Source organism: Rhinopithecus roxellana, chromosome 4, assembly GCF_007565055.1.
Source record: "Rhinopithecus roxellana isolate Shanxi Qingling chromosome 4, ASM756505v1, whole genome shotgun sequence".
NCBI classification, from domain to species: domain Eukaryota; kingdom Metazoa; phylum Chordata; class Mammalia; order Primates; family Cercopithecidae; genus Rhinopithecus; species Rhinopithecus roxellana.
The window spans coordinates 65,423,394-65,448,835 of record NC_044552.1 but is presented as its reverse complement, the minus strand read 5'-3'; the positions used below and the strand labels follow the sequence as shown (position 1 = coordinate 65,448,835).

The following is a 25,442-nucleotide window of genomic DNA, read 5'->3' as shown; positions in this document are numbered from 1 at the left end:
ATCATGTGTGAGTGCAGAGAAAAACATGAACATTGTACCACAACAATGACCAAACATCCCCCATCGGCAATGAGGAATTGCTGCCTCTTCATCAATTACAGCTTTAGTTTCACCCTAGTCTCCTTCCTCCTGGATAAGCTTGATTAAGGCTCCCACTCTTAGAATTCGTCCCCCGACACCTTTCCGACAGTATGTCATCCAGAGCAGAGTGCTAAGTCTATAAACCATCCCCCAAATCCCCTAACACAAGCCCAAATTGTATACTTAGTCTGCTCTAACACCTTCTTACTGAGATACTGCCACAGCTCCCCATGATGTGTGTTCTTCCTCACTGCAACAAGTAAGAAACATGCCTCATTCTACTACAAAAACGTTTCTGGGAGTCACTGATTGGAAAACACTGGCAGCAGATACAATCACTATTCCACCTCCCAGGGCCCATGGTAGTGTGCACTTGGAGACACAACAGAAGCCGTCTGTTACACAACTAAACCAAAATGACTGTGTACCAGCCACTGAAGAGATGATTTCTAATGCTTCCTATCCTTCGTCCTTCATTTCCCTTATATCTCTGTTCTCCAGGGGGAGGGAGTTGTTTACTCGAGCATGTATGGTATAGCAGGAATTTTTTCTAAAGAAGGAGTGTGTCTTTCTTAAGGGCCTCAGAGAAGCTAAGTTGGAAGGCAGTGCAGGCAATTGCTAGTGAGCAGCCAGGAGTGTCTGCAGTGCTTTTGGAAGAGGGATTCTGCATCTGCTCAAGATCCTACAGAGAAATGTTCTCAGAACCAAACCTGGAGGCTCACCTGCAACCTTCAGCTCCACCAGGGCTTTTTCATAGAAGTCACCATCTTGGAAATAACACAAGTACTTTCCACTGTCAGAGGCTGTGATGTTGTGTATTCGGAGAGCAGCCTTCCCTGCAGTGATGTCATCCCGTAGAATCGAAGTTCTCCCTCGATACGCTGCACTCTGCCTGTCTTCCACTTCCTTTCCATCTGCATACACGTTCACCACCTGCCTTAGGTTGGAACTCACCCACCTCAGCTCCATGGTCTCTGCACTCATGGTCGGGAACAGGTGACAGGGCAGATCAACGTCTTCACCTACCATGGCCAGGATGGGCCCATGGGGTCCAAGCACAGCAAACTGAGCTGTTGGCACAGAGGGAGGTTCTGCCAGAGGGTGTTGGAGTTGGGGTCATGAGAGGAAGGGTGCTTCTCAGACAGGGAAGGCGAGATGCAGAGAACCTTGAGAGGAAACCAATCCTAACAGAAACACCCTTTGTCTCTTTGTGACAGGTGATCCTTCAGGTTGGAATGGACTTCAGGTATGGGAAGGAGTAAAAAGTTCTACGAGGACATTCACAGGTAATTGTCTGCTTCAGAAACAGGCATTGAGTCATTCCCTACCTGAGCAAGGAGTTAGCAGCTGGACCAAGAGGAGGCAAACACGAAAGTTGAGCAGAAGAAAGGCCAGGGAACTTGCCATTTTCATCCGTGCTGCATATCAGGAGACACTAGAAGGTGAGGGGCAGACACAATGGCCCAGAAGAAGCTTTAGGATTCCACATGGAAACGTCCACTTCCCCAGGGGCAACTCAAGTATGGTGACCAACGAAGATCTTACCTCTGCCAAAAAGGTCTGTCCTCAGTGTCTTTACCTTTGAGTTCCAACATGGAAAATTACCTGTAAAACCATGTCTATGTATAAGGCACATGTTATTCAATCAAGAAATCCTTGACTGTACTGCTTGAAAATATTCAGAATCCTATCACTTCCCCAAACTTCCCCTACCATTTCCAACCCTCCGCCATCCTGCTCTGTTTCATGCAGGACCCTCTTTACTGGGCTCCCTGGTTCCACTGGGATTCACCACTGTGGGTGTCCGCCACTGTGGACTCCTCAAAGCCCCAACTCTTGGCCATCACCATGGTCAAGTCATGGCCCAGTGGACTCCTGGTGGGGGCTCTGGAATCAGTCGGGGTTGAACCCACCACATTTAATCCAAGGCTAGTGATCAGAGAGCTGCAAATTAAGACCAGGACTTACTCATCTTTTCTTTCTTCTCTTCATAAAGTCATTCAACAAATATTTACTGAGCACCCACAATGGGTGAGGCCTACTATATTAGTGTTAAGGACATAAAGAAGGTAAGCAATAGGTAAAGGCTCTAAGATTCACAAGCTGCGTGATCTTGTTCATGGGACAAAACCACTGGAACTTTATTTATTCATACAATGAATAATGAAGTATGAAATTTAGAAAGTGCACAATTGGTCCAGCAATTCCACTTTCTGATGTCTAGTCCAGCAAAGTACTTGCATGGGTGCAGAGAGAAGCCTCTGTGAGAATGACGTTGCAGAACTATTTTTAAAGCATAAAAGTGGTAACTAATTGAACCATCCACTCAACAGGAGACTGCTTAGAGGAATGACAGCTCATCCCTCAGAGGGAATTCAATGTAGCAGGTAAAAAGAGTTGATTTATTGTCATGAACCTAGGTAATGGTGATACACTAAGCGGTCAAAAAGCACATTGCAGAACTATACTAATGATTCGATTGAAAAACAAAAGCTAAGCTATACATTTCTGCATATTTATAGATGTAAACGCCTGCAAAAGTCTAAAAAGATGCATGCTAAACTGAAGATCGGAGGTTAAGTGAGCGAAAGATCACTTTGGCCTTTTGCTCCCTTTACTTTTAAAATGTTGAAATGCTTTAAATTTAAAATTTTTCGTGTATTACTTAACAGTAATTATTATGAGTGATAACAGTGACTGGAACATATTAGCTGCTCAGTAAATACTAACTTCTCAACAGCTTCTTCCAAAGCAAAAGAGCATGAGGTCTGCAGCCATAACACCCGCTGCTGTGGCCACCTGAGTCTGGGAATGGCCTCTGAAAACAAGGTCTGCAGACAGACGTGGGGAGGGATGAAGAGGAAGCACTGGAACAGAGGTCTGTGCAGCTGGCCATCCTCCACCCCTACCTGCATCTTGCACCCACCCAAACTAAACATTGCGTTTCATATCTTCTGTTCCTCAAAACTGCTCTTTATGTTGCTGCAGAAGAGGTATCATTTTTATTATCGTTGGTTTCAAAGTTAACAATTTCTCCGCTCTGCTTAAAGTGAGACATATGTTTTCATTCTTTTTAAAGGATGTTTATATTTTTCTTCCTGATTATGGTCAATATTGCAAATGAAGAAAAGCATAAAGGAATAAAAGTTTAAGTAGTGGCTCATGCCTGTAATCTTTGCAATTTGGATGGTCAAGGTGGGAGGATTCCTTGAGCCCAGGAGTTTAAGACCAGCCTGGGTAACATAATGAGACCCCCATTTCTACAAATTAATCAATAAAATTAAAAATCTGTAGTTGTAATCATATACTTTGGTAGTAGAAGCATAAATACTTCTTGAAGCATTTTGGTCATATATACAGCAAGCTTCTTTAAAAAGTTACATGCTCTACCAAGGAAACGCTATTAAAAAAAAAGAAGTTGTATGCTTTACCCAAAAGTTCCACTTACAGGAATTATTGTTGAAGGAAAAAAAAAGTCAGAAATTAAGACAAAAATTTATGTCTGAGGCTGTTAAATATAATAAAATCTACAGTAGCCAGATGTAGATAATTGAAATAGCCAAAATTAAGAAAGTTTTAAAAAATAATTATATATTCATACAATGAAATAGATTGTGTCCATTGAAACACATATATTGGGTTATGAGGAAATGTTTAATGGTAGAAAAAACAGATACTGTACCTAAATCATACAAAACAGGGTTTAATGTATGGATCTAATGATGTTAAAATGATAAATAATTGCCCTTCATTAAAAACATGATTCCTAAAGGCTGCATGGGAATCTTTTTTATGATTGAACCATGTATTGTTTGTCTATCCCCCGCCTGTTGTATGTGTATGCTGGTTCAGATTTTTTCTATATTTTAAATATTTCTGTAATGAACACATTTACATATGAATCTATAAGGCACATCTCTTTCTAGAATCTCTTAGAATAGACAGCTTGAGTTGGCCAAAACAGATTTTAAAGATTTTTTGCTCTCTTCTGACCACAATACGCTCTTAAGAACATGCAGTTGGAATATTTCTTCATTTATGTTGTCTCCCTTTCCTTCCACCAAATCCCAACATCTGCAGGTCTTTATTCTTTGCACTACTTGCCTCTTCCCCATGTGCCCACATGTGTGCGTGGTTGCCCATGTGCGTGCGCACGCACACACACACACACACACAGGCACTTCACCCTTTCTCAGGGTGAGTACTCTTCCTGCATGCCCACTCACCACTCTCAATGATTCAGCCCCTGTCCTCCCAGGCATTGTAACCCAGGCTCTAATCAATATCCCCCACTTACTTCTTAGTATTCCCCTCTGAAAATCACAGCCCACTGAAGAAAGGCGGTTAATAGTTCTCCATTCTTTCTATTATGGTTGAATCTCCATCTGGAAGAAAGGAAAAAGAAAGCAGAAGCTGTCTGGTCATCCTGAGGAATAATAACAATCTCTCTTTGGAAGAATTAGTTTTTTTGATTGGCTCAGAGGTGGTGTTTCTCATCAGTTGCTGGGCAGAAACCACTGAGGAAGGTTGAAATGAAAACTGAAAGTACACTGAATCGTACACGTTGAAGAAAAATTCCAGCCCTACCTCCCTTAGTATTTCTGTTTCTGTGTTTATCTATTTGAATCATTCTTGCATGTACATGTATATAAGTATTTCTACGTATTTACTTAAGTCTTTTATCATAGTAGAAATATCAGCAGAACAAAATGAGAAAAGATTATAATGTGGTGAAGACAGAAAGATGTGCACTAATTAAAATGCTACTGTGGCAGTTTGTTAACATTTGCTTGCATGAATATGGGACATGAAGGAGGAGAAGATTTTACTATAGAGTCAAATAAATGTATACATGGAAAGAAAGCCAGACACAGTGCACATTTTTAAGCACCTCCAGCATCCAGGCTTAGGATCTGTTATCAAATAATATAATTTTTCTGGTTTCCAGAGGCAGTGCTCCTTGTCATGTTTTACCTTTTTCAGCAAATTTTTAGTGAGGGTGTTTCTGAGCATCTTCATTCACCCTCAGCTGCTGGTTTGTGCTATATTGTATTTTCCTGTGTATTTATTTCTCGTGCTGCCAGTGGAGTACATATTATCTGAAGCTGGACTCTAGACTGTGAATACTATCTCTGTAAGAGGTCTGTGGGACAAGCTGGTTCTTCCTGTGGCCTAGGACCTCAAAACACACTTTTGGGATTTGCAAGTCAGTGATCAAAACTCCTAAGATTAAGATGTGACTGGGGTTGGTGAAATTTGATTATATTGTAACAGTTTGAATTTAGGCTGTGCAGTATATGGTTGAGATGGCTGGTTGCCTCTGCATCATGCAGTCCCCCTTTCTTCTTGGTGATAAGGCCTAATTTTCTTGGGTACTACAATAGGCTCTGCTGTCTCATAGATACCAGAAAGCAAGGGACTAAGTTGGAATCAATAGTTTGTAGGTGAAAGTTGTGGGCTTGTGCTTCTCCCAGAGAATGCTTAGTCTGGAGGCCTCCAATTCCCTTCTGATTCAATTCAAACTTTGCAGTTAATACGCCAATAATGCCTACACAGTGGCCTTGCATCACAACATTGCACTCCCTGTGGCCAGCGCTCCCTTTCCCATGCCATGCGTTTCACTTGAATTGTTTGCTTCATCTCTGCCCCTTAAAATTCTCCCCAGCCTTCGCGCCTACTTCCTCCAAGGACGACTCTGAATGTTTCTGCTTAAAGTGTTCTCAGCCTCTTGTGACACCCAAATCTTTTGCTGTTCCCATGTCCTATCTTATATTATTGTTATTCAGGTATCCACTGTGCCTTTGCTGTGGCTACAATACCTGCTTCTCTGGACAGATTTCTGCAGGATGTGATTCTTCTCTCCTTATAGGACTCAGCCTTAGCTCTGCACTCAGCTGATATTCAATGCATCAGTGACATGCTCAAGGTAAAGTCATTCCCACCACAGTATGGCCCAGTTCCTGGAATCATTTGGCACCAGAGTGTGAGAGAGAGATGGCAGCAGGATTAAGCCACTCTAGGTTAGAAGTTCAAGGACCAGGAAGGAGGACCCAGTAGGATTCTTCTATAGAGAAAGCTCTTTGATGAGAATAAGCTAAAGCAAATCCTGAGAACTGCTTTTTCTTTTGGACTAACCCTTAAACTGTCTTTTTCTGAAACAGCAGCCTCATCTATCACTTGGTGCTTCCGGAGTATAATTAAAATTAGATTCTAGGTTGAGTGGCTAATGAGGATAAAATCATAGTAAGTATTGGATCATTCCAGCCAAGCCTGGGCAGTTCTTTGGAACAAACAGAAGAGGTGGCTGTAAGGATACAAGAACTTGGCCGGTCAGGATAAGATCTGGCTTCAGATTTTTTATCTGAAGAAATAATGTCCAGGTCTTCTGACACAGCTTGTGCCAAAAGTATCCAGCAGAGCCAGGTTTCACCCTCTGCCAAAGTTGATCTGAGCCAAAGGGAAACGTGTGTGTTCTAGGCAAGAAGAGGGTTGATTGCTCATCAGATAGCTTAGCAAGAAACCAGCTGATATGATTTGGCTGTGTCACCAGCCAAATCTCATCTTGAATTGTAGTTCCGATAATCCCCACGTGTTGTAGAAGGGACCTGGTGGGAGGTAATTGAATCATGGGGGCAGTTACCTCTATGCTATTCTCATAATAGTGAGATCTTAAGATATCTGATGGTTTTATAAGGGACTTTTCCCTCTTTTATTCAGCACTTCTTCCTGCCATCACACGAAGAAGGACGTGTTTGCTCCCACTTCTGCCATGATTGTAAGTTTCCTGAGGCCTCACCAGCCATGGTACTGTGAGTCAATTACATCTCTTTCCTTTACAAATTACCCAGTCCTTCACAATAGCATGAGAATGGACTAATATGATATATTGGTACCAGTAGAGTGGGGTGCTGCTATAAGGATACCCGAAAATCTATAAGGATAACCGAAAAAGTTGGAAGCAAATTTGGAACTAGGCAACAGGCAGAGGTTGGAACAGTTTGGAGGGTTCAGAGGAAGATAGGAAAATGTGAGAAAGTTTGGAACTTCCTGGAGACTTGTTGAACGGCTTTAACCAACATGTTGATAGTGATATGGACAATGAAGTCTAGGCTGAGGTAGTCTCAGATAGAGATGAGAACTTGTTGGGAACTGGAGTAAAGGTCACCCTTGCTATGCAAAAAGACTGGTGACATTTTGTCCCTGCCCTAGAGACCTGTGAAGCTTTGAACTTCAGAGTGATGATTTAGAGTATTTGACGGAAGAAATTTTTAAGTGGCAAATATTGTTAATATTCCTCTCAAATATCTAAATGCTTAGCCTGGAAGCCTCCAATTCCCTTTCATTTCAGTTCAAAACTTTGCAAGTAATACACTAACAATGGCTTCACAGTGGTGGAGGAAGCAGAGCATAAAATTTGAAAAATTTGCGGCTGGATGATTAGATAACAAAGAAAAATCCATTTTCTGAGGAGAAAGGCAAGCTGGCTGCAGAAATTTGCATAATAAGGAACCAAATATTAATCACCAAGACTGTGGGGAAAATGCCCCCAGAGAATGTCAGAGGTTTTCCTGCTAGACCCTTCCATCACAGATCCAGAGGCCTGGGAGAAAAAAATGGTTTCCTAGGTTGGTCCCAGGCCCCCCTGTGCTGTATGCAGCCTACGGATTTTGTGCCCTGCCTTCCAGCGGATTCAGCTCTGGCTGTGGCTAAGAGAGGCCAACATGCAGCTCAGACTATTGCTTCTGAGGATGCAAGCCACAAGCCTTGGTGACTTGCACGTAGTGTTGGGGCTGCAGGTGCACAGAAGTAAAGAATTGAGGTTTGAGCACCTCTGCTTGGATTACAGAGGATGTATGGAAACTCCTGGCTGTCTTGGCAGAATTTTGCTGCAGGGGCAGAACACTCATGGAGAACCTCTGTGAGGGCAGTTTGGAACAGAAATGTGGGGGTGGAACCCCTACACAGAGGCCTCACTGGGGCACTGCCTAGTGGAGGTATGAGAAGAGGGCCATCATCCTCCAGACTCCAGGATGGTGATTCACTGACAGCTTGTACTTTGCACCTGGAAAAGCAGCACTCAATGCCAGCCTGTGAAAGCAGCCAGGAAGGGGGCTATATCCTGCAAAGCCACAGGGGTGGAGTTGCCCAAGGCCATGGGAGCCTATCTTGCATTGGTGTGACCTGGATGTGAGACATGGAGTCAAAAGGGATTATCTTGGTCCTTTAAAGTTTAATGACTGTCCTATTGGATTTTGAACTTGTATAGAACCTGTAGCCCTTTTGTTTTGGCCAGTTTCTCCCATTTGAAATGGGTGTATTTACCCAATGCCTGTACCCCCATTGTATCTAGGAAGTAACTAACTTGCTTTTGAATTTTCAGGTTCATATGGGAAAGGGACTTACCTTGCCTCAGATGAGACTTTGGACTTGGACTTTGGGTTAATGCTAGAATGAATTAAGATTTTGGGGGACTGTTGGAAAGGCATGATTGTGTCTTGAAATATGAGGATATAAGACATGGGAGAGACCGAGGCGGAATGATATAGTTTGGCTGTATCCCCACCCAAATCTCATCTTGAATTGTAGTTCCCATAATTCCCACATGTCATGGGAGGGACCTAGAGGGAGGTGTCACGGGGTGGGAATCTTGGGGGTGGTTACCTCCTTGCTCTTCTTTTGATAGTGAGTTCTCACAATATCTGATGATTTTATAAGGGGCTTTTCCCTCTTTTGCTCAGCACTCACCCTTCCTGCCATCATGTGAAGAAGGACATGTTTGCTTCCCCTTTCACCATTATTATAAGTTTTCTAAGGCCTCCCCAGCCAGGCAGAACTGTGAGTCAATTAAATCTCTTTTCTTTATAAATTACTCAGTCTCAGGCAGTCATTCATAGTAGCGTGAAAACAGACTAATACACCAGGTTGTACTAAAGTGGGTCACATTAGATAGTGACAACCTAACACAATCATACCATGTCATGGAGGGATAAGCACAGAGGAAGGGTCGCTTCAGCAAGGTTCTCTGTGGATCTGGTGTACATGGCAGTCGTGGTAGAACCAGGACCCAGACTGAACACTGATCCCTTCTTGATTTGCAAATGAATTTCAATTTTTGATGGCAATGTGGGCAAGTCTCTTCCTTTGAGTTACCTCCAGCTATGGATTCCAACCAGGGGAGGCCCAGACATCTTGGTGAAGAGAATAACCATTCCTACCTTGCCACTTTCAAATTCCAGATCCCTGACTCACAGAATCAATGAGCATAGTGCAATGGTTGTGCAAGTTGCTAATTTTTATATACTTCAACAATATTAGTCAATAAATTTACCTTGTCTCAAGAGAACAAATTGCCCAGAACATACTAGAATGATACTGGGACCCCAAGGGAAAAAAAGATGAGAAATTTGCCCAAACTCCTCCCATCTTGAAGCTCCCTCTCTGCACATGCGCTTTGGTCTTCTGTTTCCGCAGTTCACCTTCTTTTCCTCTTTTGGACCATAATGTGAGTAGAAGAGTTCTTCTCACAACTCCCATGCACACCTGCTACAGGTGCAGCTAGTCACATGTCACTTGAAGGTCCCCTGGCCTAGCCTGGGTTGGGTGTCCATCCCAGACCCGGTCCATGTGGTGAGGCTGCAGGGCCATGCTATACGGACATGTATTGGAAGACAAGAGGTCACTAATGCTAAATGAATGTGGTGCAAGGAGGGCAGAGGGACTGTGAAAGGCATTCACTATATTCTCAGAGGTGGAGCCCTTAGAACAGATGCTGTTGATGCCCCATCCCATATTCTGTTGGCCTATTACAATTTGCCAATAGTGGAGGAACACAGCTTCCTTCAAGGATAACAACGTCTGACCTCAGTTATTTGTGTCTGTCCTCCTCCGCTTTCTCTAAAACCAGTGGTATTTGTTGTTTTTTTTTTTTTTTTTCTTTTACAGATGCACCACCCAACCTTGAAGTACAGCAGAACTAACATTCCCAGGGGCAACTTTCAACCAATTTAAGCAAAAGAGGATGGGAGGTGTTGATAAATGTACAAGGGTCCCCAGGCTTTAGGAAGATTCTGATGTATATTCCACAATTTCGTATAGTTTCTTACAGTTCCTGGGTGGGATAAGCCGAGTTGTCTATATGGTAACTCATTAATGAACTCTTTATGCCATTCCTCACACAACTGGCTTTTCCCCTTCTGTGATTCACTATTTCTTCCCTTGTGTTTCCTGGGATGATTTCCCAAATAAGTGGTAGCTTCAATAGTGCTCCTCCCTCCATACACACCTAGTGATGTTTACTGTGAAACATGTGACGATGATATATAACATGACAAAATGGACCTTAGAGAATTAAGGTTATGGACTTTAAAATTTAGTGATTATTCTAAATTATCTGGGTGGACTTAATCGAATCACAGGAGTTCTCAAAAGTAGAAGGCAGAAGAATCAGAGAGATGCAATGGAAAAAGAATCAGAAAAACTTCAAAGATTGACAAGTCCTCAATGCATAATTGCTGCTTTGAAGATTGAAGAAGGGAGCTACGAGCTGAAAAACAGCAGCCTCTAGAGATGGGAGGAGCCTTCAGCTGTAAATCAGTAAGTAACTGGGACCTCTGTCTTGTAATTTGCAAAGAATTGAATTCTGCCAGCAATTTGAATAAACAAGAAAACATATTGTTCTCCAGAGTCTCCACAAAAGAATCCAGCATGCAGACACATTGATTTTGGCTGGGGAGATCCCTGTTGGACTTTCGACCTATAGAACCGAGAACCAAAAATTTGTGTTGCTTTAAGTCTAAGAATTTGTGCTAATTCATCATAGCAGCAGTAGAAAACACATACAATAAAGGTTTTGTGAAAACACTGCAATGAGGTAAACTGAAACTGTGGGGAGTATAGTGGGTATGTGGACTATTCTGCTGTGCTGAGTAGACTTATTAGAGTCTAGAAAAAGCCAAGTTGAAGAGTAAGCCTTATTAACAAATTTATTGAACAACTAGAACTCGACAAGCACATGCCAGGTAGAGGGGATGCAGTGGTGAGCAATAATAATAATGAAAATGAGAAGTAGTTTTTCCCTAGCAGGCTGCAGTTGAAAGGAATATTGGTTTAACATCCACCAGTGAGCAGAGGTGGATAGATCCCTTTCCTGGAGACACAGTCCATAAGAGGATTAAAAATATCCCTGTAGGCCAGGCACCCTGTGGCTCAAGCCTGTAATCCCAGCACTTTGGGAGGCAGGCAGATCATGATGTCAAGAGATCGAGACCATCCTGGCCAACATAGTGAACCTCATCTCTACTAAAAGTATGAAAATTAGTTGGGTGTGGTGGCGTGCACCTGTAGTCCCAGCTACTCAGGAGGCTGAGGCAGGAGAATTGTTTGAACCTGGGAGGTGGAGGTTGCAGGGAGCCGAGATCGCATCACTGCACTCCAGCCTGGCAACAGAGTGAGACTCCGTCTTAAAAAAAAAAAAAAAAAAAAATCCCTGTAGTTCTTCTAGCTCCCTTCATCCAAATTTCCACAGAGAAGCTTTAAGGTATTTTCTCTGCCTGGAAACCTTGACTGTAGGAAGGCTGGCTCTGGCTGCGCGATCACTTATCACATTTGTTGGGTGGGCACACATCTGTTCCCCATGATTTATCAAGTGTGACCTCTAGTCTCTTTCCAAATCACGTGTCATGTGGGTAAGGTGAAGTTATTCTCTCAACCAAGACACTCTACAGAGCTAATCCAAGGAGTGCTGGGTCTAAGGCCCTGATAATCAGGAAGGAGTCAACAGGGGTGTCAACTCCATAACCACCTACAATGATCCTTACCCTGGAGCCGTCCTGGGAAAAGAACCTCAGGGCTATAGGTGGGTTCTTCCTATCAGGGAAGAATCAGGGTGGAAAAGAATGGGCAAATGGCCAGGGACTGAAGCTGACCATCTCCCAACTGCACAAATTACTGTATGAGTTATGTAAGTTACCTAATGTTGCCCTGCCTCAGCTTCCATACTTGCAAAATGAGACTACCTGATAGGGTGTTGTGAGGATTAAAGGAGTGACATCCACCAAAGCTCATAACACAGCACTCAGAACATTTTAAGATCTCCATTAATGTTAGTTACTGCTGTTTAGATCCCGGCTCTGTTATTAAGTAGTCATGTCTACCTTGTAAAGTTAATTCACTTTTCTGCACCCCAGTTTCCTTATCTGTCTAAGAGGACAGTAAGGTGGTACTTAACTCAAACAACTGGCATATGAATAATTAAATGAGTATCAGTAAAGTGCTCAGTGCATGCCTGTAGCTTATGGTTGTGATTGGTTGCTGTGGAGAGGGAGGCCCTCAGCTCTAAGCTGGGCAGGGAGAAGCAGAGACAAGTTACTTCAGCCTGAGGCTCCCCACTTTCCTTAGCTAAGCCCAGGGTCACTGGTGTCTCTAGGGAGACACCTAATGATCACTACTCAGTCAGAATTGGAGGAGCTCTCTTCTTCTTTAGGCGCTGGACAAATGGTCAGGGCAGTGGACTCCAAGGTCAAAATTCTGAAAACAGGATATAGAGGCTCAGAGAAGGAGATGTCCAGGAAAGTATGAATATGGGATCCATTCACAGCATTGTAGAATGAGATATCTCCAGTCTCATAGTCCAGGAAGACCCCCACTTTCCTAGGGGATTCAGGAAGTTTCAGGTTGGCTCTGGGCTCAGTTAGAGTCCGATACTTTTTCCCATCAGTCAGCCCCATAGTCCAGAATCCATTCTCAGGTGTCATTTTGACCCAGCCTTTTCTCTGCACATTCTTACTACACACCCCTATATGCCACTCTTTCCTGTCCCCTACCTCCACCTCCCAGTAATGTCTTCCTGACATGAAGCTCTCACAGCCGAGAACACAATAATGCCAATCAAATCTCTCAGGGTTGTCTGGCAGATCCTGGGGCTCCTTGGCACGCTGCACACTTCTCTGGTCCTCAGAAACAAGGAGGATGGGGTTTGCTGTTTTGGGATCCAGAATCACATCCGCTGTAGAGAGTTTGAGGAAGTGTCCATGGTGTTAACCATTTTTCCTGGATTTCAGAGCCTCAGCATACAAGACCTGGGCTATGCTGAGGAGGCCTACGTCCAGAGCCTGGCGTCCCTAGCCTTCCCTGAATGTGACTCTGTCACTGATGCCGGGGGAGAAAGCCCCAGGTATCTTGTGTCCAGAGGGGAAGAGGAGGGTGAAATGAGAGTTGCCTCAGCATCTGCCTAACCCAACACCCTGATGCGGCCTCAGGAAGTAGCAAGGATCCTCTTTCTACGTTTTTCTTGTTTCCCTCCCCACATTGACTCTGCCCGCTAACGCTTTATGGTCAGAGGTTAATTTTCAACCTTCATTTGACCACTCATGAGCTAAATGAGTTCCCCTTTTCTGCAGTCTATTTTCCCATACATCCAATTTATTTAACAAGGTGGAGCCTCGTCTAAAGCATTCCCTCACCTGAAAAATGGGGATAAAAATACGAATCTCTAGCATAGTATAGGGGAATCATGTTATTTATTCAGCCCACAGCAGGGCATGAAGGAAGTTCCTGATGTTCTAATAGCTGCAAGGCAGTCTCTGTGCTGGGCTCTATGTGGGGCCTTATATGACCTAGATTCACTCTCCACCCTTTAACTTTCTCCACACTCTTTTGGGCCCCAGGAATCTGTCCTCTAAGGACAGTGCCACTGGGCTCCCTTGTCCTTTGGTTTGCTGATGGGTTTGGCCAATGAGGCCTTGATAGAAGATTGGAAGAAGAAAGAAAGGAGAGACACACCGTTTATTTTCCTGCTTCCTCTCTGCCTGCAGCAGCTGGTGTGGCTCTAACAAGGCCTGATGACTCTTCTCAGGAAGCCCTCTCTTTGAGCTACCTCCTTCTCTGGGTTCCAGTAACTGCCTCCCCTCCCTATCCCTCCCAGGCTAGGGGTGGAGACAGTTCCCCACTGTTGGGAACCATGGGGGCACTGCACTTTTCCTTGTTGCTTTCCCTTAACCCTCCTTTCCGCAAACCTTCTTCAGCCACCTAGTTTGAATTCATCATCTCCTTCTTACTAGGTTTTTGACCAGTGGATATTTATTATTCCTTCAGTCTTCACCTCAACCCCCACAAACATAGACTGAAATCATCACCTAAAAATATGGAGGCCAAAGCTCAGAAGCATTACATTTTTTGAGGAAGCACTGGCAGTAGGTGGCATGAGAAGCCTGGGAAGGACAAAGTTCTTTGGGCAGCCATCGCCTACTCTCCTTGGCATTTCCATCCTCACTCTCCCTGCAGTATCACTCAGTGTGTGTCTCCTTCCTCTCAGCTCCACTCTTTCTGTGTCTTCCTTCCCAAGAAGGTCTGAGGAAGCCCAAGAGATCTAATCACCCTGGTTCCCTGGGCTCTCAGCGGGAAGGGTCTTGGAGATGGGCCCACTTTTTAGATTGGAATTTATTGTTGCCTACCCCAAATTCTCCTAGTCATGGGAGCTTTTCTTCCCCAAATCACAACAGTGGGAGAAGTAAAAAGGAAAAGGAAAATAGTCCCTCAGGTTGTTGGTCCAGGGAACATACAGTGATTTACTCACCAGGTTTGAAGAGGGCCTTTTTCCATTCTGAAAGGAAGGAGACACAGATAAGGAAAAGCTCAATATTCTTGTACTTTTCCCCACTGCATTCTCTCCTCACTACATGTTTTCTCTCCTTTTCTTGTGAATCTCTTCCAGGGTCCAGCCTCCCTTCTCTACAACTCTGATGGATCAGAGGTGGCACCTTCTAAAAAATGGTGGGCTCTGTTCCCTCTGTCATGAAGGGTACAGGCTGCATGGCCAAGCTTTGCAAGGGGGTATGTAGGGTCAGGAGTCTCTCAGATTCTCCAGAAAAGCAGAAATCAACCCCCCACCATAGAGAAATTGAGTCTTTTGGTTAAATCTGATTCATGCAAATGAGAACATCAGTGGGTCACAGCAGAGAAAAGGTTGAAATGTTCATGGCACCTGTCCCAGCAACTCAGAGAGCATCAGGCTCACTCACCATTATAGGCTGAAGGTCTCTCTCCCACTACAATGAAAGAAAGGTAGAGATGTCACCTTAACTTGCCATGTTTGATTTGGCCCTATTCCCTTGACTTTACATTAATCTAATCTTTTTCTTTTCTTTTTTCTTTCTTTTTTTTTTTAAACCACCTGTATCTTCCTCCTCTGCAGGTTCAATTCTTTCTACCATGTCGTTCTTAATACCAAATCCAGGAACATCAGTCGAATGCTAGTAACATGGCAGACACTGTGAGAGTTCCTTCCTGATGGTGTTCAGCTGATATATTTGGAATGTATCTATCTATACTGCTGTACCTGGGCATAGGTGTCACCATGTCTATATGCATATATATATATGTGTGTGTATGTGTGTGTGTGCAAGATGCTTCTATTTAAATCTATAATTTCCTACCTTACCCTGAAAAGAATTTGGGAAATTTAATGAGCAATTTCAGGAACTAGTTTTTGAAGCCAGTTAGAATAAATTGGTACCAACTGAGAAACTGTTCAAGCCACTCTTGTTTATTAGACACACTTTTCTCCCTCTCTCTTTTCTGATTTTCTTGTTCTTTGTTATCTTTTGTTCTTCTTTGTCTTCTCTGGAGCTATAGATTATGTAAAATGACGAGGGAAGTTCCTACCATAGAGAATGCACTTCATCCACCTCTTGCCCCTTCCTTTACAAGTGTGCCCCTGGATATTCCTCAGTGCTTTTCAGGGCTATATAGTCTGTGGCCCCTGGTAGAGATAAATTGAAGGCATCTTTTCTTAGAGAGCAGTTGAGAGAGAGAAAGAGAGCGAAAAAGAAACACTCCTCCTGGGTGTTATTCCAATGAGTCACACTCTTTTTCTTTTTTCCTTTCTTTCCTTTTTTTTTTTTTTTTTTTTTTTCGCAATGACTAGGAATTGGCACATTTATTTTCTTTCCTTAGTCAAAGAGATCTAAGACCACTTCCTAACCTTGGGGAAAAGGTTAAGAGTGGAAATTATTCAAGCACAGACAATTAAAGATTCAAATTCAGAGAAAATGTCAGTCACTTACAAACCGTGTACTGCATACTTCTCCACCCTGCAATGGAAGGAAGAGGGAAGATGCATCAAGGCTCATAAAGCAGGGTCAGGAAGACATGCCTGGGTCTCTGGGGGAATGGGAACTTACTGAGTTCCTCCAGGAGCTTCTCTGGAAAATAAGCAGAAAAAAAAAAAATGAACTATTACAGGTGAGGGAGTTCTCTAAAAAATAAACCTTAAAAACAACCCAGCTCTGGGGTGGGGATGGGTATGAGGTCTTTGGGCTTTGGCCTGTAAGCCAGGGGCTCAGGTAAACTCCCGGGTCAGCTACCTCTTGTGCTTTTTTCTTGCTTCACTGTGCTCCATGCCAGTTCTCTCAACTCTTGCTCTCTCTTTTTCTTTCTGAACAGAGTCTTTTTTTCCTCCTGCTGTCGCCACAGGAAGTAACCGGCTCCCCCAAGAAGCAGCAGCAAGACAGGCAGGGTCCCTGCCAGGGCAGCGATCCAGCTCTGGGCACTCCTGAAGAAGGGGCCTGTGAAGGGAAGGGCTGTGGGCCATGGGGGCCGGTGCACTCAGCCTCCCCAGACTGCAGCACCCCAGGTGTTAGCTGCTCACCCCAGGTCACAGGGCATGAAATTTATCTCACAAGGTTAAATAATCTTTCTCATCCTAAAATCTCAGAGGACAGTGGGTAAGACTTTGATAAACCCCCACTAGAGGCTGCTACTATTCCTTCTCTTGAGATGTCTGCCTCTCATGTGGAAAGTGAGTGACTAGAGAATATCATACACTTTTTTTTCTATTTCAACTTTTTAATAGGTAACACATGCACATGGTTCAAAAATACATGTATAAAAAGTCACACAAGTCTCCCATCCACCCAGTCCTCCCTCCCACCCTCCCTTTTTTGACTTCAAATTAGTCTACTTAATATGATGCTTAAGAACAGGAACTTTGGAGCTGGAGGCCTTGGGTGTCAATGCTGGCTCCTTTAGGTGACTTGCAGTGTGACTTCAGACTAATTACTTAACCTCTCTGTTCCTACTGCCCTTCTCCTGAAGTGAGAAGGATTAAATTAAAACTTATAAAGTGCCTGACACCTAGTGGATGTTAGGACACTGCTTGTTAACTTAAAAATGTAAATAAAAATATATGCTTGTTTTTCCTCTCATTTGCACTAAAGATAGCATTCCGTACACACCACTCTGCATTTTGCTCTTTCTGTGCAAAGTTAATCTTGGAGGTTTTTCCGTTCAGTATAGAGTATAGAGAGAATTCTCTCTTTTTTCTTTCACACTTGAGTGGTATCCATTGCATGAAAGTTCCCCAGCAGTGAACATCTGCATAGTTTCCAACCTTGTGCAGTCATAATCAGTGCTATAAAAAATAACTTTTTACCTGGATCATCTCACACAAATGCAAGCTTATCTACCAAATCAATTCCCAGAAGCAGAATTTTGGATCACTAAAGATGTAGTTTGGATATTGTTATATAGTCCCCAATAGAGGTTGTGCTAATGCACACCAAATATACAAGTCATCCCTGCATATGCCTAGGAGTCACAGTCTTCCTACATTCCTGCCATAACCATGTGTTATCAACCAACAGATGTTTGTTTTGATTTTTGCCAATACCATAAGTGAAAAATGATTCAGTATGTTTCTCTAATGAATGAGAATGAGCACTCGTTTGTGGGTTATTTCCTTTTCTGTGAATTAAACAATGTATGACCTTTGTTAAAATGTTTTACTCAGTTTTTAAAATCTTCTATCTCAAGGAGATTAGCTCTTTCTCTATGATATGGGTTTGTAAATATATACACACACACACACACACACATATATATATACACACACACACATACATACATGTTTTCCCTTTCTGTCATTTGACTTTACATAAGCAGCTTATCTTAACAATTATTCCCCAATTCCCATTGCCTGTCATATTTTCTGGCAGACAGAAAATGTTCAGTAAATGTTTGTGTCATGAACAGCTTTATGGAGGAGAGAAGCTCCCCTGGTGCAAGAAGGAGTCTCCAAGTCCGTGTTTTGGGCCTTATATTCAGTGCAGAGACCCAGATTGACTGCAGACACTAACACCTCCCCCTTCATTCAACTGCCACAGCTCAGTTCAGAAAATCTGAGGCAAGCAGGTACTGACCTGCGATGGAAATGCTGGCGGTCTTTTCCAGGCCGAGTAGGGAACTTCTGATGGTACAAGAAACACCCTCCCCAGAGCTGCCTCTCAAGATCACAGCTGCTGCTACTGCATATAGGCCCACTCCATCTGCAAACACAGGTGCTTCCACAGCCGGGATGTTCTTTCCCTTGTCGTTGCTCCACTGTATTTGGGGTTGGGGGTACCAGCCAGTGGACCTGCACTCCAGATGGATCCCTCCATCCTCATAACCCTTCACGTCAATGTGAAGATCAGAACCCAGTGCTGTGGAAGGATGAATCAGCCTAAATTCTTGAGAGCTCCTGTATCAAAGAGGGTCTCAAAAGGAATCAGGCACGCTCACATTCCATAATTCAAGAAGAATTTCATTTCAGAGCTGCTTACAAAAGTGTGGTCCTGGTGAGGAGAAAGCTACATGAATGAGTGCAGTATCCCAGGGTCAGTGACAGTGGGGCTATTCCCACCCACTCCAGTTACCAGAGAGAGGAGGAGAGGGAGCTGTTTTGAAGACATAAAAGAAGATATTTATGCATTGAGGACTTTCTTGAGAGGGACAGTGACCTTCAGCAAGGCAATGCAGTCAGGCCGAGGGTACCTTGCAGGAAGGAAGCCAGGGAATAAGCACCCAGACCTCTATTTTCTCTCCCTCCCTTCTGCATCTGCTACAGATCCCTACTGACCAAACCCTTAAACAGAAGCCACAGGGAAAAAGATTGCACTGAGAAAGAAAACAGCAGCCCCCTCATCTGGAAGCAACAACAGGATTCAGTGTCCTCCTGTTGAACAAAAGGGATTTCACAGAACACCAGCATCAGATGATGGCACTTTGTGACTGTGATGGATCATGGGAAAAACAAGACCACCCCACATCCTGTGTGAGCATAGAGAAAAACATGAACACTGTGCAAACCACAGCAATGACCAAACATCCCCCATCGACAATCAGAGATTGCCGCCCTTCATCAATTACAGCTTCAGTCTCACCCTAGTCTCCTTCTTCCTACATAAGATTGATTAAGGTTCTCACTCATAGAATCAACCTGTGCACACCTTCCTCACAACATCTCATCCAGAGCAGAGGCTGAAGTCTATAAACCCTCCTCCCAAATCCCCTAACACAAGCCCAAATTACATACTAAGTCGGCTCTAACAGCTTCTCACTGAGACTCCGCCACAGCTCCCCATGATGTGTGTTCTTCCTCAATGCAACAAGTAAGAAACACAGCTCCCATGACTACAGGTGTATTCTAGGGTCATTGGCTCGAGAACATTGGCAGCAGACACAGTCCCGAAAGCCCAGTCTTCTAGGGCCCACAATAGCATGTACCTAGTGGGGCCACAGAAGCCACCTGGTACACAACTAAACACGAATGACTGTGTACCTCTCACTGAAGAGATGATGTCTTATGCTTCCTATCCCTCCCCCCTCACTTCGCTTATTTCTCTGGTGACCAGCAGAAGGGATTTCATTACTTGAGCATGTAGGGCTCAGCAGGAATTCTTCCTAAAGGAAAACCTGTGTCTTTCTTAAAGGGCTCAGAGAAGCTAAGTTGGAAGGCAGTGCAGGCAATTGCTAGGGAGCAGCCAGGAGTGTCTGCAGTGCTTTTGCAAGAGGGACTCTGCATCTGCTCTAGATCCTACAGAGAAATGTTCTCAGAACAAAACCTGGAGGCTCACCTGCAACCTTCAGCTCCACCAGGGCTTTTTCATAGAAGTCACCATCTTGGAAATAACACAAATACTTTCCACTGTCAGAGGCTGTGATGTTGTGTATTCGGAGAGCAGCCTTCCCTGCAGTGATGTCATCCCGTAGAATCGAAGTTCTCCCTCGATACGCTGCACTCTGCCTGTCTTCCACTTCCTTTCCATCTGCATACACGTTCACCACCTGCCTTAGGTTGGAACTCACCCACCTCAGCTCCATGGTCTCTGCACTCATGGTTGGGAACAGGTGACAGGGCAGATCAGCATCTTCACCTACCATGGCCAGGATGGGCCCAGGCGGTCCAACCACAGCAAACTGAGCTGTTGGCACAAGGGGGAGAATCTGTCAGAGGGTGTTGGAGTTGGGGTGAGGAGAGGAAGGGTGCTTCTCAGACAGGGAAGGCAAGATACCAAGAATCTAGGGGGAGGCTGGGCGCAGTGGCTCATGCCTATAATCCCAGCACTTTGGGAGGCCGAGGCGGGCTGATCATGAGGTCAGGAGATCGAGACCATGGTGAAACCCCACCTCCACTAAAAAATAAAAAAAAGAATTAGCCGGGCGCGTTGGCTGACGCCTGCAGTCCCTGCTACTCAGAAGGCTGAGGCAGGAGAATGGCGCGAACCCGAGAGGCGGAGCTTGCAGTGAGCTGAGATCGCGCCACTGCACTCCAGACAGGGCGACAGAGTGAGACTCTATCTCAAAAAAAAAAAAAAAAAAAAAAAGAATCTAGAGGGGGAAACCAATCTTAACAGAAGCACCATTTGTCTCTTAGTGACACATGAACCCTCAGGTCAGGATGGACTTCAGGTATGGGAAGGAGTCAAAAGTCCTATGAGGACATAATCAGGTAATTGTCTGCTTCAGAAACAAGCGTGGAATCATTCCCTACCTGAGTGAGGCATGAGCAGCTGAAGCAAAAGGACGCAGACATGAAAGTTGAGAAGTAGGAAGGCCAGGAAATTTCCCATTTTCATTCATGCTGCATATCAGGAGACACCAGAAGGTGGGGGGTAGACTCTATGACCTGGAAGAAGCTATAGAATTCCAGATGGAAACCTCCACTTCCCTACAGTTAACTCAAGCATGGTGACCGAAGAAGATCTTACCTCTGCCAAAGATTTCTGTCCTTTAGTGTCTTTACGTTTGAGTACCAGCACTGAAAACCACCTGCAAAAACATGTCTATGTGAAATGCACATCAGTTATTCGATCAGAAAATCCTCACTCTACTGTTTGACAATATTCAGAATCCTATGACTTCCCCAAACTTCCCCTGCTAAGTCCAACCCACCACAATCCCCTCTGATTCATGCAGGACTCCCTTCGCTGGACTCCCTGGTTCTACCAGGGTCCACCACTGTGGGTGTCCAACACTGTGGACTCCTCAAAGCCCCAACTCTTGGCCATCACCATGGTCAAGTCATGGACCAGTGGACTCCTGGTTGGATTCAGGAAGACTGCCTGGTGAGGGACCTGAAGTCTGTCAGGGGCTGAACCCACCACATTTAATCCAAGGCTAGTGATCAGACAGCTGCAAATAAGACCAGGCCTTACTTATCTTTTCTTTCTTCTCTTCATAAAGTCATTCAACAAATATTTACTGAGCACCCACAAGGGGCCAGGCCCACAATATAAGGGTTAGGAACACAAAGAGGATAAGCAATAAGTAAAGGCTCTAAGATTCACAAGCTATTTGGTCTAGACATGGGACAAATCCATTGGAACTTTATTTACTCATACAATATCATGAAGTGTGAAACTTAGAATGTGCACAATTGGCCCAGTAATTCCACTTCCTGATGTCTAGTCCAGCAAAGTACTTGCTTGGGTACAGAGAGAAGCCTCTGTAAGAATGACACTGCAGCACTATTTTTAAAGTATAAAAGTGATAACCAACTGAACCAGCCACCCAACAGGAGACTGCTTAGAGGAATGATGGCTCATCCCTCAGAAGGAATTCAATGCAGTAGGTAAAAAGAGTTGATTTATTGTCATGAACTTAGATAATGGAGACACCCTAAGTGATCAAAAAGCATGTTGCAGAACTATACTAAAGATTCAATTGAAAAACAAAAGCAAAGCTATACATTTCTGCATAACTGTTTATGCAAATGCCTGAAAAACTCTCAAAAGATGCATGCTAATCTGAAGATCAGAGGCTAGTGAGTGAAAGGACTCTTGGCCTTTTGCTCCCTTTACTTTTAAAATATTGGAATGCTTTAAATGTAAAACTTTTCATGTATTACTTAATGATAATTATTATGAGTTACGATAGTGACAGGAACACTATATATTAGCTGCTCAGTAAGTACTAACTCCTCAACAGTTTCTTCCAAAACAAAGGAGCATGAGGCCTGCAGGGAGTGGCCTCTGTGAACAAGATCTGCAGAGGGAGGTGGGCAGGGATGTAAAGGAAACAAGGAAACAGATCTGAGCAGCTGGCCATGCTCCACCCCTGCCTGGATCTTGCAACCACTCAGAGTAAACATTGCATTTCACCACATCTTTTGCTTCTGGAAACCGCTCTTTATGTTGCTATAGAGGAGGTATCATTTTTACTATCATTTACTCTGAGTTAACACATTCTCTGCTGTCCTTAGAGTGAGATATACATTTTTCTTCTTCTTCTTCGTCTCCCTCCTCCTCCTCCTCCTCCTCCCCCCTCCTCCTTCTCCTTCTCCTCCTCCTCCGCCTCCCCCTTCTTCTTCTTCTTCTTCTTCTTCTTCTTCTTCTTCTTCTTCTTCTTCTTCTTCTTCTTCTTCCTCTTCCTCTTCCTCTTCCTCTTCCTCTTCCTCTTCCTCTTCCTCTCCTTCTCCTTCTCCTCTCCTCCTCCTCCTCCTCCTCCTCCTCCTCCTCCTCCTCCTCCTGCTTCTGCTTTGAGACAGAGTCTCTCTCTGTTGCCCAGACTGGAGTGCAGTGGCCGGATCTCAGCTCACTGCAAGCTCCGCCTCCCGGGTTTACGCCATTCTCCTGCCTCAGCCTCCCGAGTAGCTGGGACTACAGGTGCCCGCCAGCTCGCCCGGCTAGTTTTTTTTTTTTTTGTCTTTCTTAGTAGAGACGAGGTTTCACAGTGTTAGCCAGGATGGTCTTGATCTCCTGACCTCGTGATCCGCCCATCTCGGCCTCCCAAAGTGCTGGGATTACAGGTTTGAGCCACTGCGCCCGGCCCATTTTTCTTCTTCTTAAAGGATATTAATTTTTTTTCCTGATTATAGTCAATATTGCAAATGAAAAAAAGCATAAAGGAATACAAGTTTAAGCAGTGGTGCATGCCTGTAATCCTTGCAATTTGGGAGGTCGAGGTGGGAGGAACCCTGGAGCCCAGGAATTCAAGAACAGCCTGGTCAACACAATGAAACCCCATCTCTACAAATCAATCAATCAATAAAATATCTATAGTAGTAGTCATATACTTTGGTAGTGAAAACGTAAGTATTTCTGGAAGTATTTTGACCATGTATATATCAAGGGCCTTAAAAAAAGTTATATGCTTTACTAAGGAATGGCTATTAAAGAAAACGAAAAAGTTGCATGCTTTGACCCAAAAGTTCCACTTTTAGGAATTAGTATTGAAGAAAAAAAATCAGGAACTAAGACAAAAATGTATGTTTTAGGCTGTTCAATACAGTAAAATCTACAATAGCCAAATGCAGAAAAGAGAAATACCCCAAACTAGGGAAATGTTAAAAAATAATTGTAAAGGCCGGGTGTGGTGGCTCACGCCTGTAATCCCAGCACTTTGGGAGGCTGATGCAGGCAGATCACCTGAGGTCAGGAGTTTGAGACCAGCCTAGACAACATGGCAAAATTCTGTCTCTACTAAAAATACAAAAAGTAGCTGGGCATGGTGGCATGCACCTGTAATCCCAGCTACCCAGGAGGCTGAGACAGGAGAATCGCTGGAACCTGGGAAACAGGCTACAGTGAACTAAGAATGCACCACTGCACTCCAGCCTGGGCAACAGAGCAAGACTCTATCTCAAAAAAAAAAAAATTGTATATTCATACAATGAAATAGATTGTATCCATAGCTTTTGGGGAAATGATGAATAAAAGGAAAAACACATACTGTTCCTAAAAGATACAAAACAAGGTATAATGTGTGGCTCTAACATGGTTAAAATTATAAATAATTGCCCTTCATTACAAACACAACTCCTAAAGGCTTTTTGGAAATCTCTTTTATGACTGAAACATGCATTTTTTGTCTATCCCCCACTTGTTGTATATGTATGCTGGTTCAGACTTTTCTATATTTTTAATATTTCTGAAATGAACAAATTTACATATGAATCTAAAAGGGACATCTCTTTTTAGAAATTCTTAGAATAGATGCCTTGAGTTGGCCAGAACAGATTTTAAAGATTTTTTGCCTTTTTGTGACCACAACACATTCTTAAGAACATGCAATTAGAATATTTCTTGACCAAATCCCAAACTCTGCAGGTCTTTATTCTTTGTACTACTTCTCCCCTTTCCGTGTGCCCACATGTGTGCGTGCGCACCCCCTCAGCTACCCAGGAGACTGTGGCAGGAGAATCGCTGGAACCTGGGGAACAGGCTGCAATGAGCTGAGAATGCGCCACTGCACTCCAGCCTGGGTCACAGAGCAAGACTCCATCTCAAAACAAACAAAATGCATATTCATACAATGAAATAGATTGTATCCATTGGATTGGATAGCATTCTTTAGGTTTTGGGAAAATGATGAGTAAAAGGAAAAACACAAAACACATACTGTTTCTAAAAGATACAAAACAAGGTGTAATGTATGGATCTAACATTGTTAAAATTATCAATAATTGCCCTTCATTAAAAACACGATTCCTAAAGGCTGCATGGAAATCTCTTTTATGATTGAACCATGCATTGTCTGTTTATCCCCTGCCTGTTGTATATGTATGCTGGTTCAGATTTTTCTATATTTTTAATATTTCTGTGATGAACAAATTTACATATGAATCTATAAGGGACATCTCTTTTTAGAATCTCTTAGAATAGATGCCTTGAGTTGGCCAGAACAGGTTTTAAAGATTGTTTGCCCTTTTCTGACCACAATACGTTCTTAAGAACATGCAATTAGACTATTTCTTCACGAAACCCCAACCTCTGCAGGTTTTTATTCTTTACACTACTTCTCCCCTTTCCATGTGTCCACATGTGTGTGTGCACACCCCCTCAGCCACATACCCCTTTCTTTGGGCAAGTACTCTCCCTGCATGCCCACTCTCGGCGATTCAGCCCGTGTCCTCCCAGGCATTGTAGCCCAGGCTCTAATCAACTTTCCCCGCTTACCTCTCAGCATTCCCCTCTGAAAATCACAACCCACAGAAGAAAGGCGGTTAATAGTTCTCCATTCTTTCTATTATGGTTGAATCTCCATTTGGAAGAAAACAAAAGGAAAGCAGAGGCTGTCTGGTCATTGTGACGACTAATCATCGCTTT

General features: G+C 43.7%; 2 protein-coding genes and 1 long non-coding RNA gene across 13 annotated transcripts in view; 1 reads left to right on the top strand and 2 right to left on the bottom strand.

Moving 5' to 3' along the window:
- BTN3A3 (butyrophilin subfamily 3 member A3) overlaps window positions 1-1,521 on the bottom strand; it is a 10,136-nt gene extending 8,615 nt beyond the window's left edge. For all 6 annotated transcript variants that reach the window (XM_030928451.1, XM_030928452.1, XM_030928455.1 and 3 more), the window contains exons 1-2: window positions 1,410-1,521; window positions 804-1,151 (exon numbers count right to left, since the gene is read on the bottom strand). In XM_030928451.1, the coding sequence (XP_030784311.1) occupies window positions 804-1,151; window positions 1,410-1,494 (433 nt within the window). In that variant the 5' untranslated portion in view covers window positions 1,495-1,521. The remainder of the gene's footprint in view (window positions 1-803; window positions 1,152-1,409) is intronic.
- On the bottom strand, window positions 1,438-25,442 carry BTN3A1 (butyrophilin subfamily 3 member A1). 6 transcript variants are annotated; one of them, XR_004056747.1, is made up of 13 exons: window positions 25,293-25,442; window positions 21,105-21,165; window positions 20,888-21,032; window positions 19,971-20,318; window positions 18,276-18,557; window positions 16,443-16,643; window positions 16,260-16,280; window positions 16,143-16,169; window positions 15,099-15,125; window positions 14,654-14,680; window positions 4,379-4,466; window positions 1,627-1,686; window positions 1,438-1,516 (listed from the first exon to the last, which is right to left on the bottom strand). XR_004056747.1 is itself a non-coding variant. In XM_030928460.1 (12 exons), exons 3-12 carry the CDS (start codon window positions 20,970-20,972, stop codon window positions 10,661-10,663), a joined length of 1,374 nt encoding a protein of 457 aa, XP_030784320.1. In that variant the 5' UTR covers window positions 20,973-21,032; window positions 21,105-21,165; window positions 25,293-25,442; the 3' UTR covers window positions 10,523-10,660. The 6 variants fall into 6 exon arrangements, 5 of the variants coding, with proteins under 5 accessions (XP_030784321.1, XP_030784320.1, XP_030784319.1 ...); XM_030928460.1 differs by lacking the exons at window positions 1,438-1,516; window positions 1,627-1,686; window positions 4,379-4,466 and adding exons at window positions 10,523-10,834; window positions 12,903-13,084; XM_030928461.1 differs by lacking the exons at window positions 1,438-1,516; window positions 1,627-1,686; window positions 4,379-4,466 and adding an exon at window positions 9,979-10,834.
- On the top strand, window positions 2,395-6,830 carry LOC115896859. The gene is made up of 4 exons (XR_004056764.1): window positions 2,395-2,468; window positions 2,822-2,959; window positions 5,868-6,007; window positions 6,799-6,830. It is a non-coding gene; the product is annotated as an uncharacterized LOC115896859 (long non-coding RNA).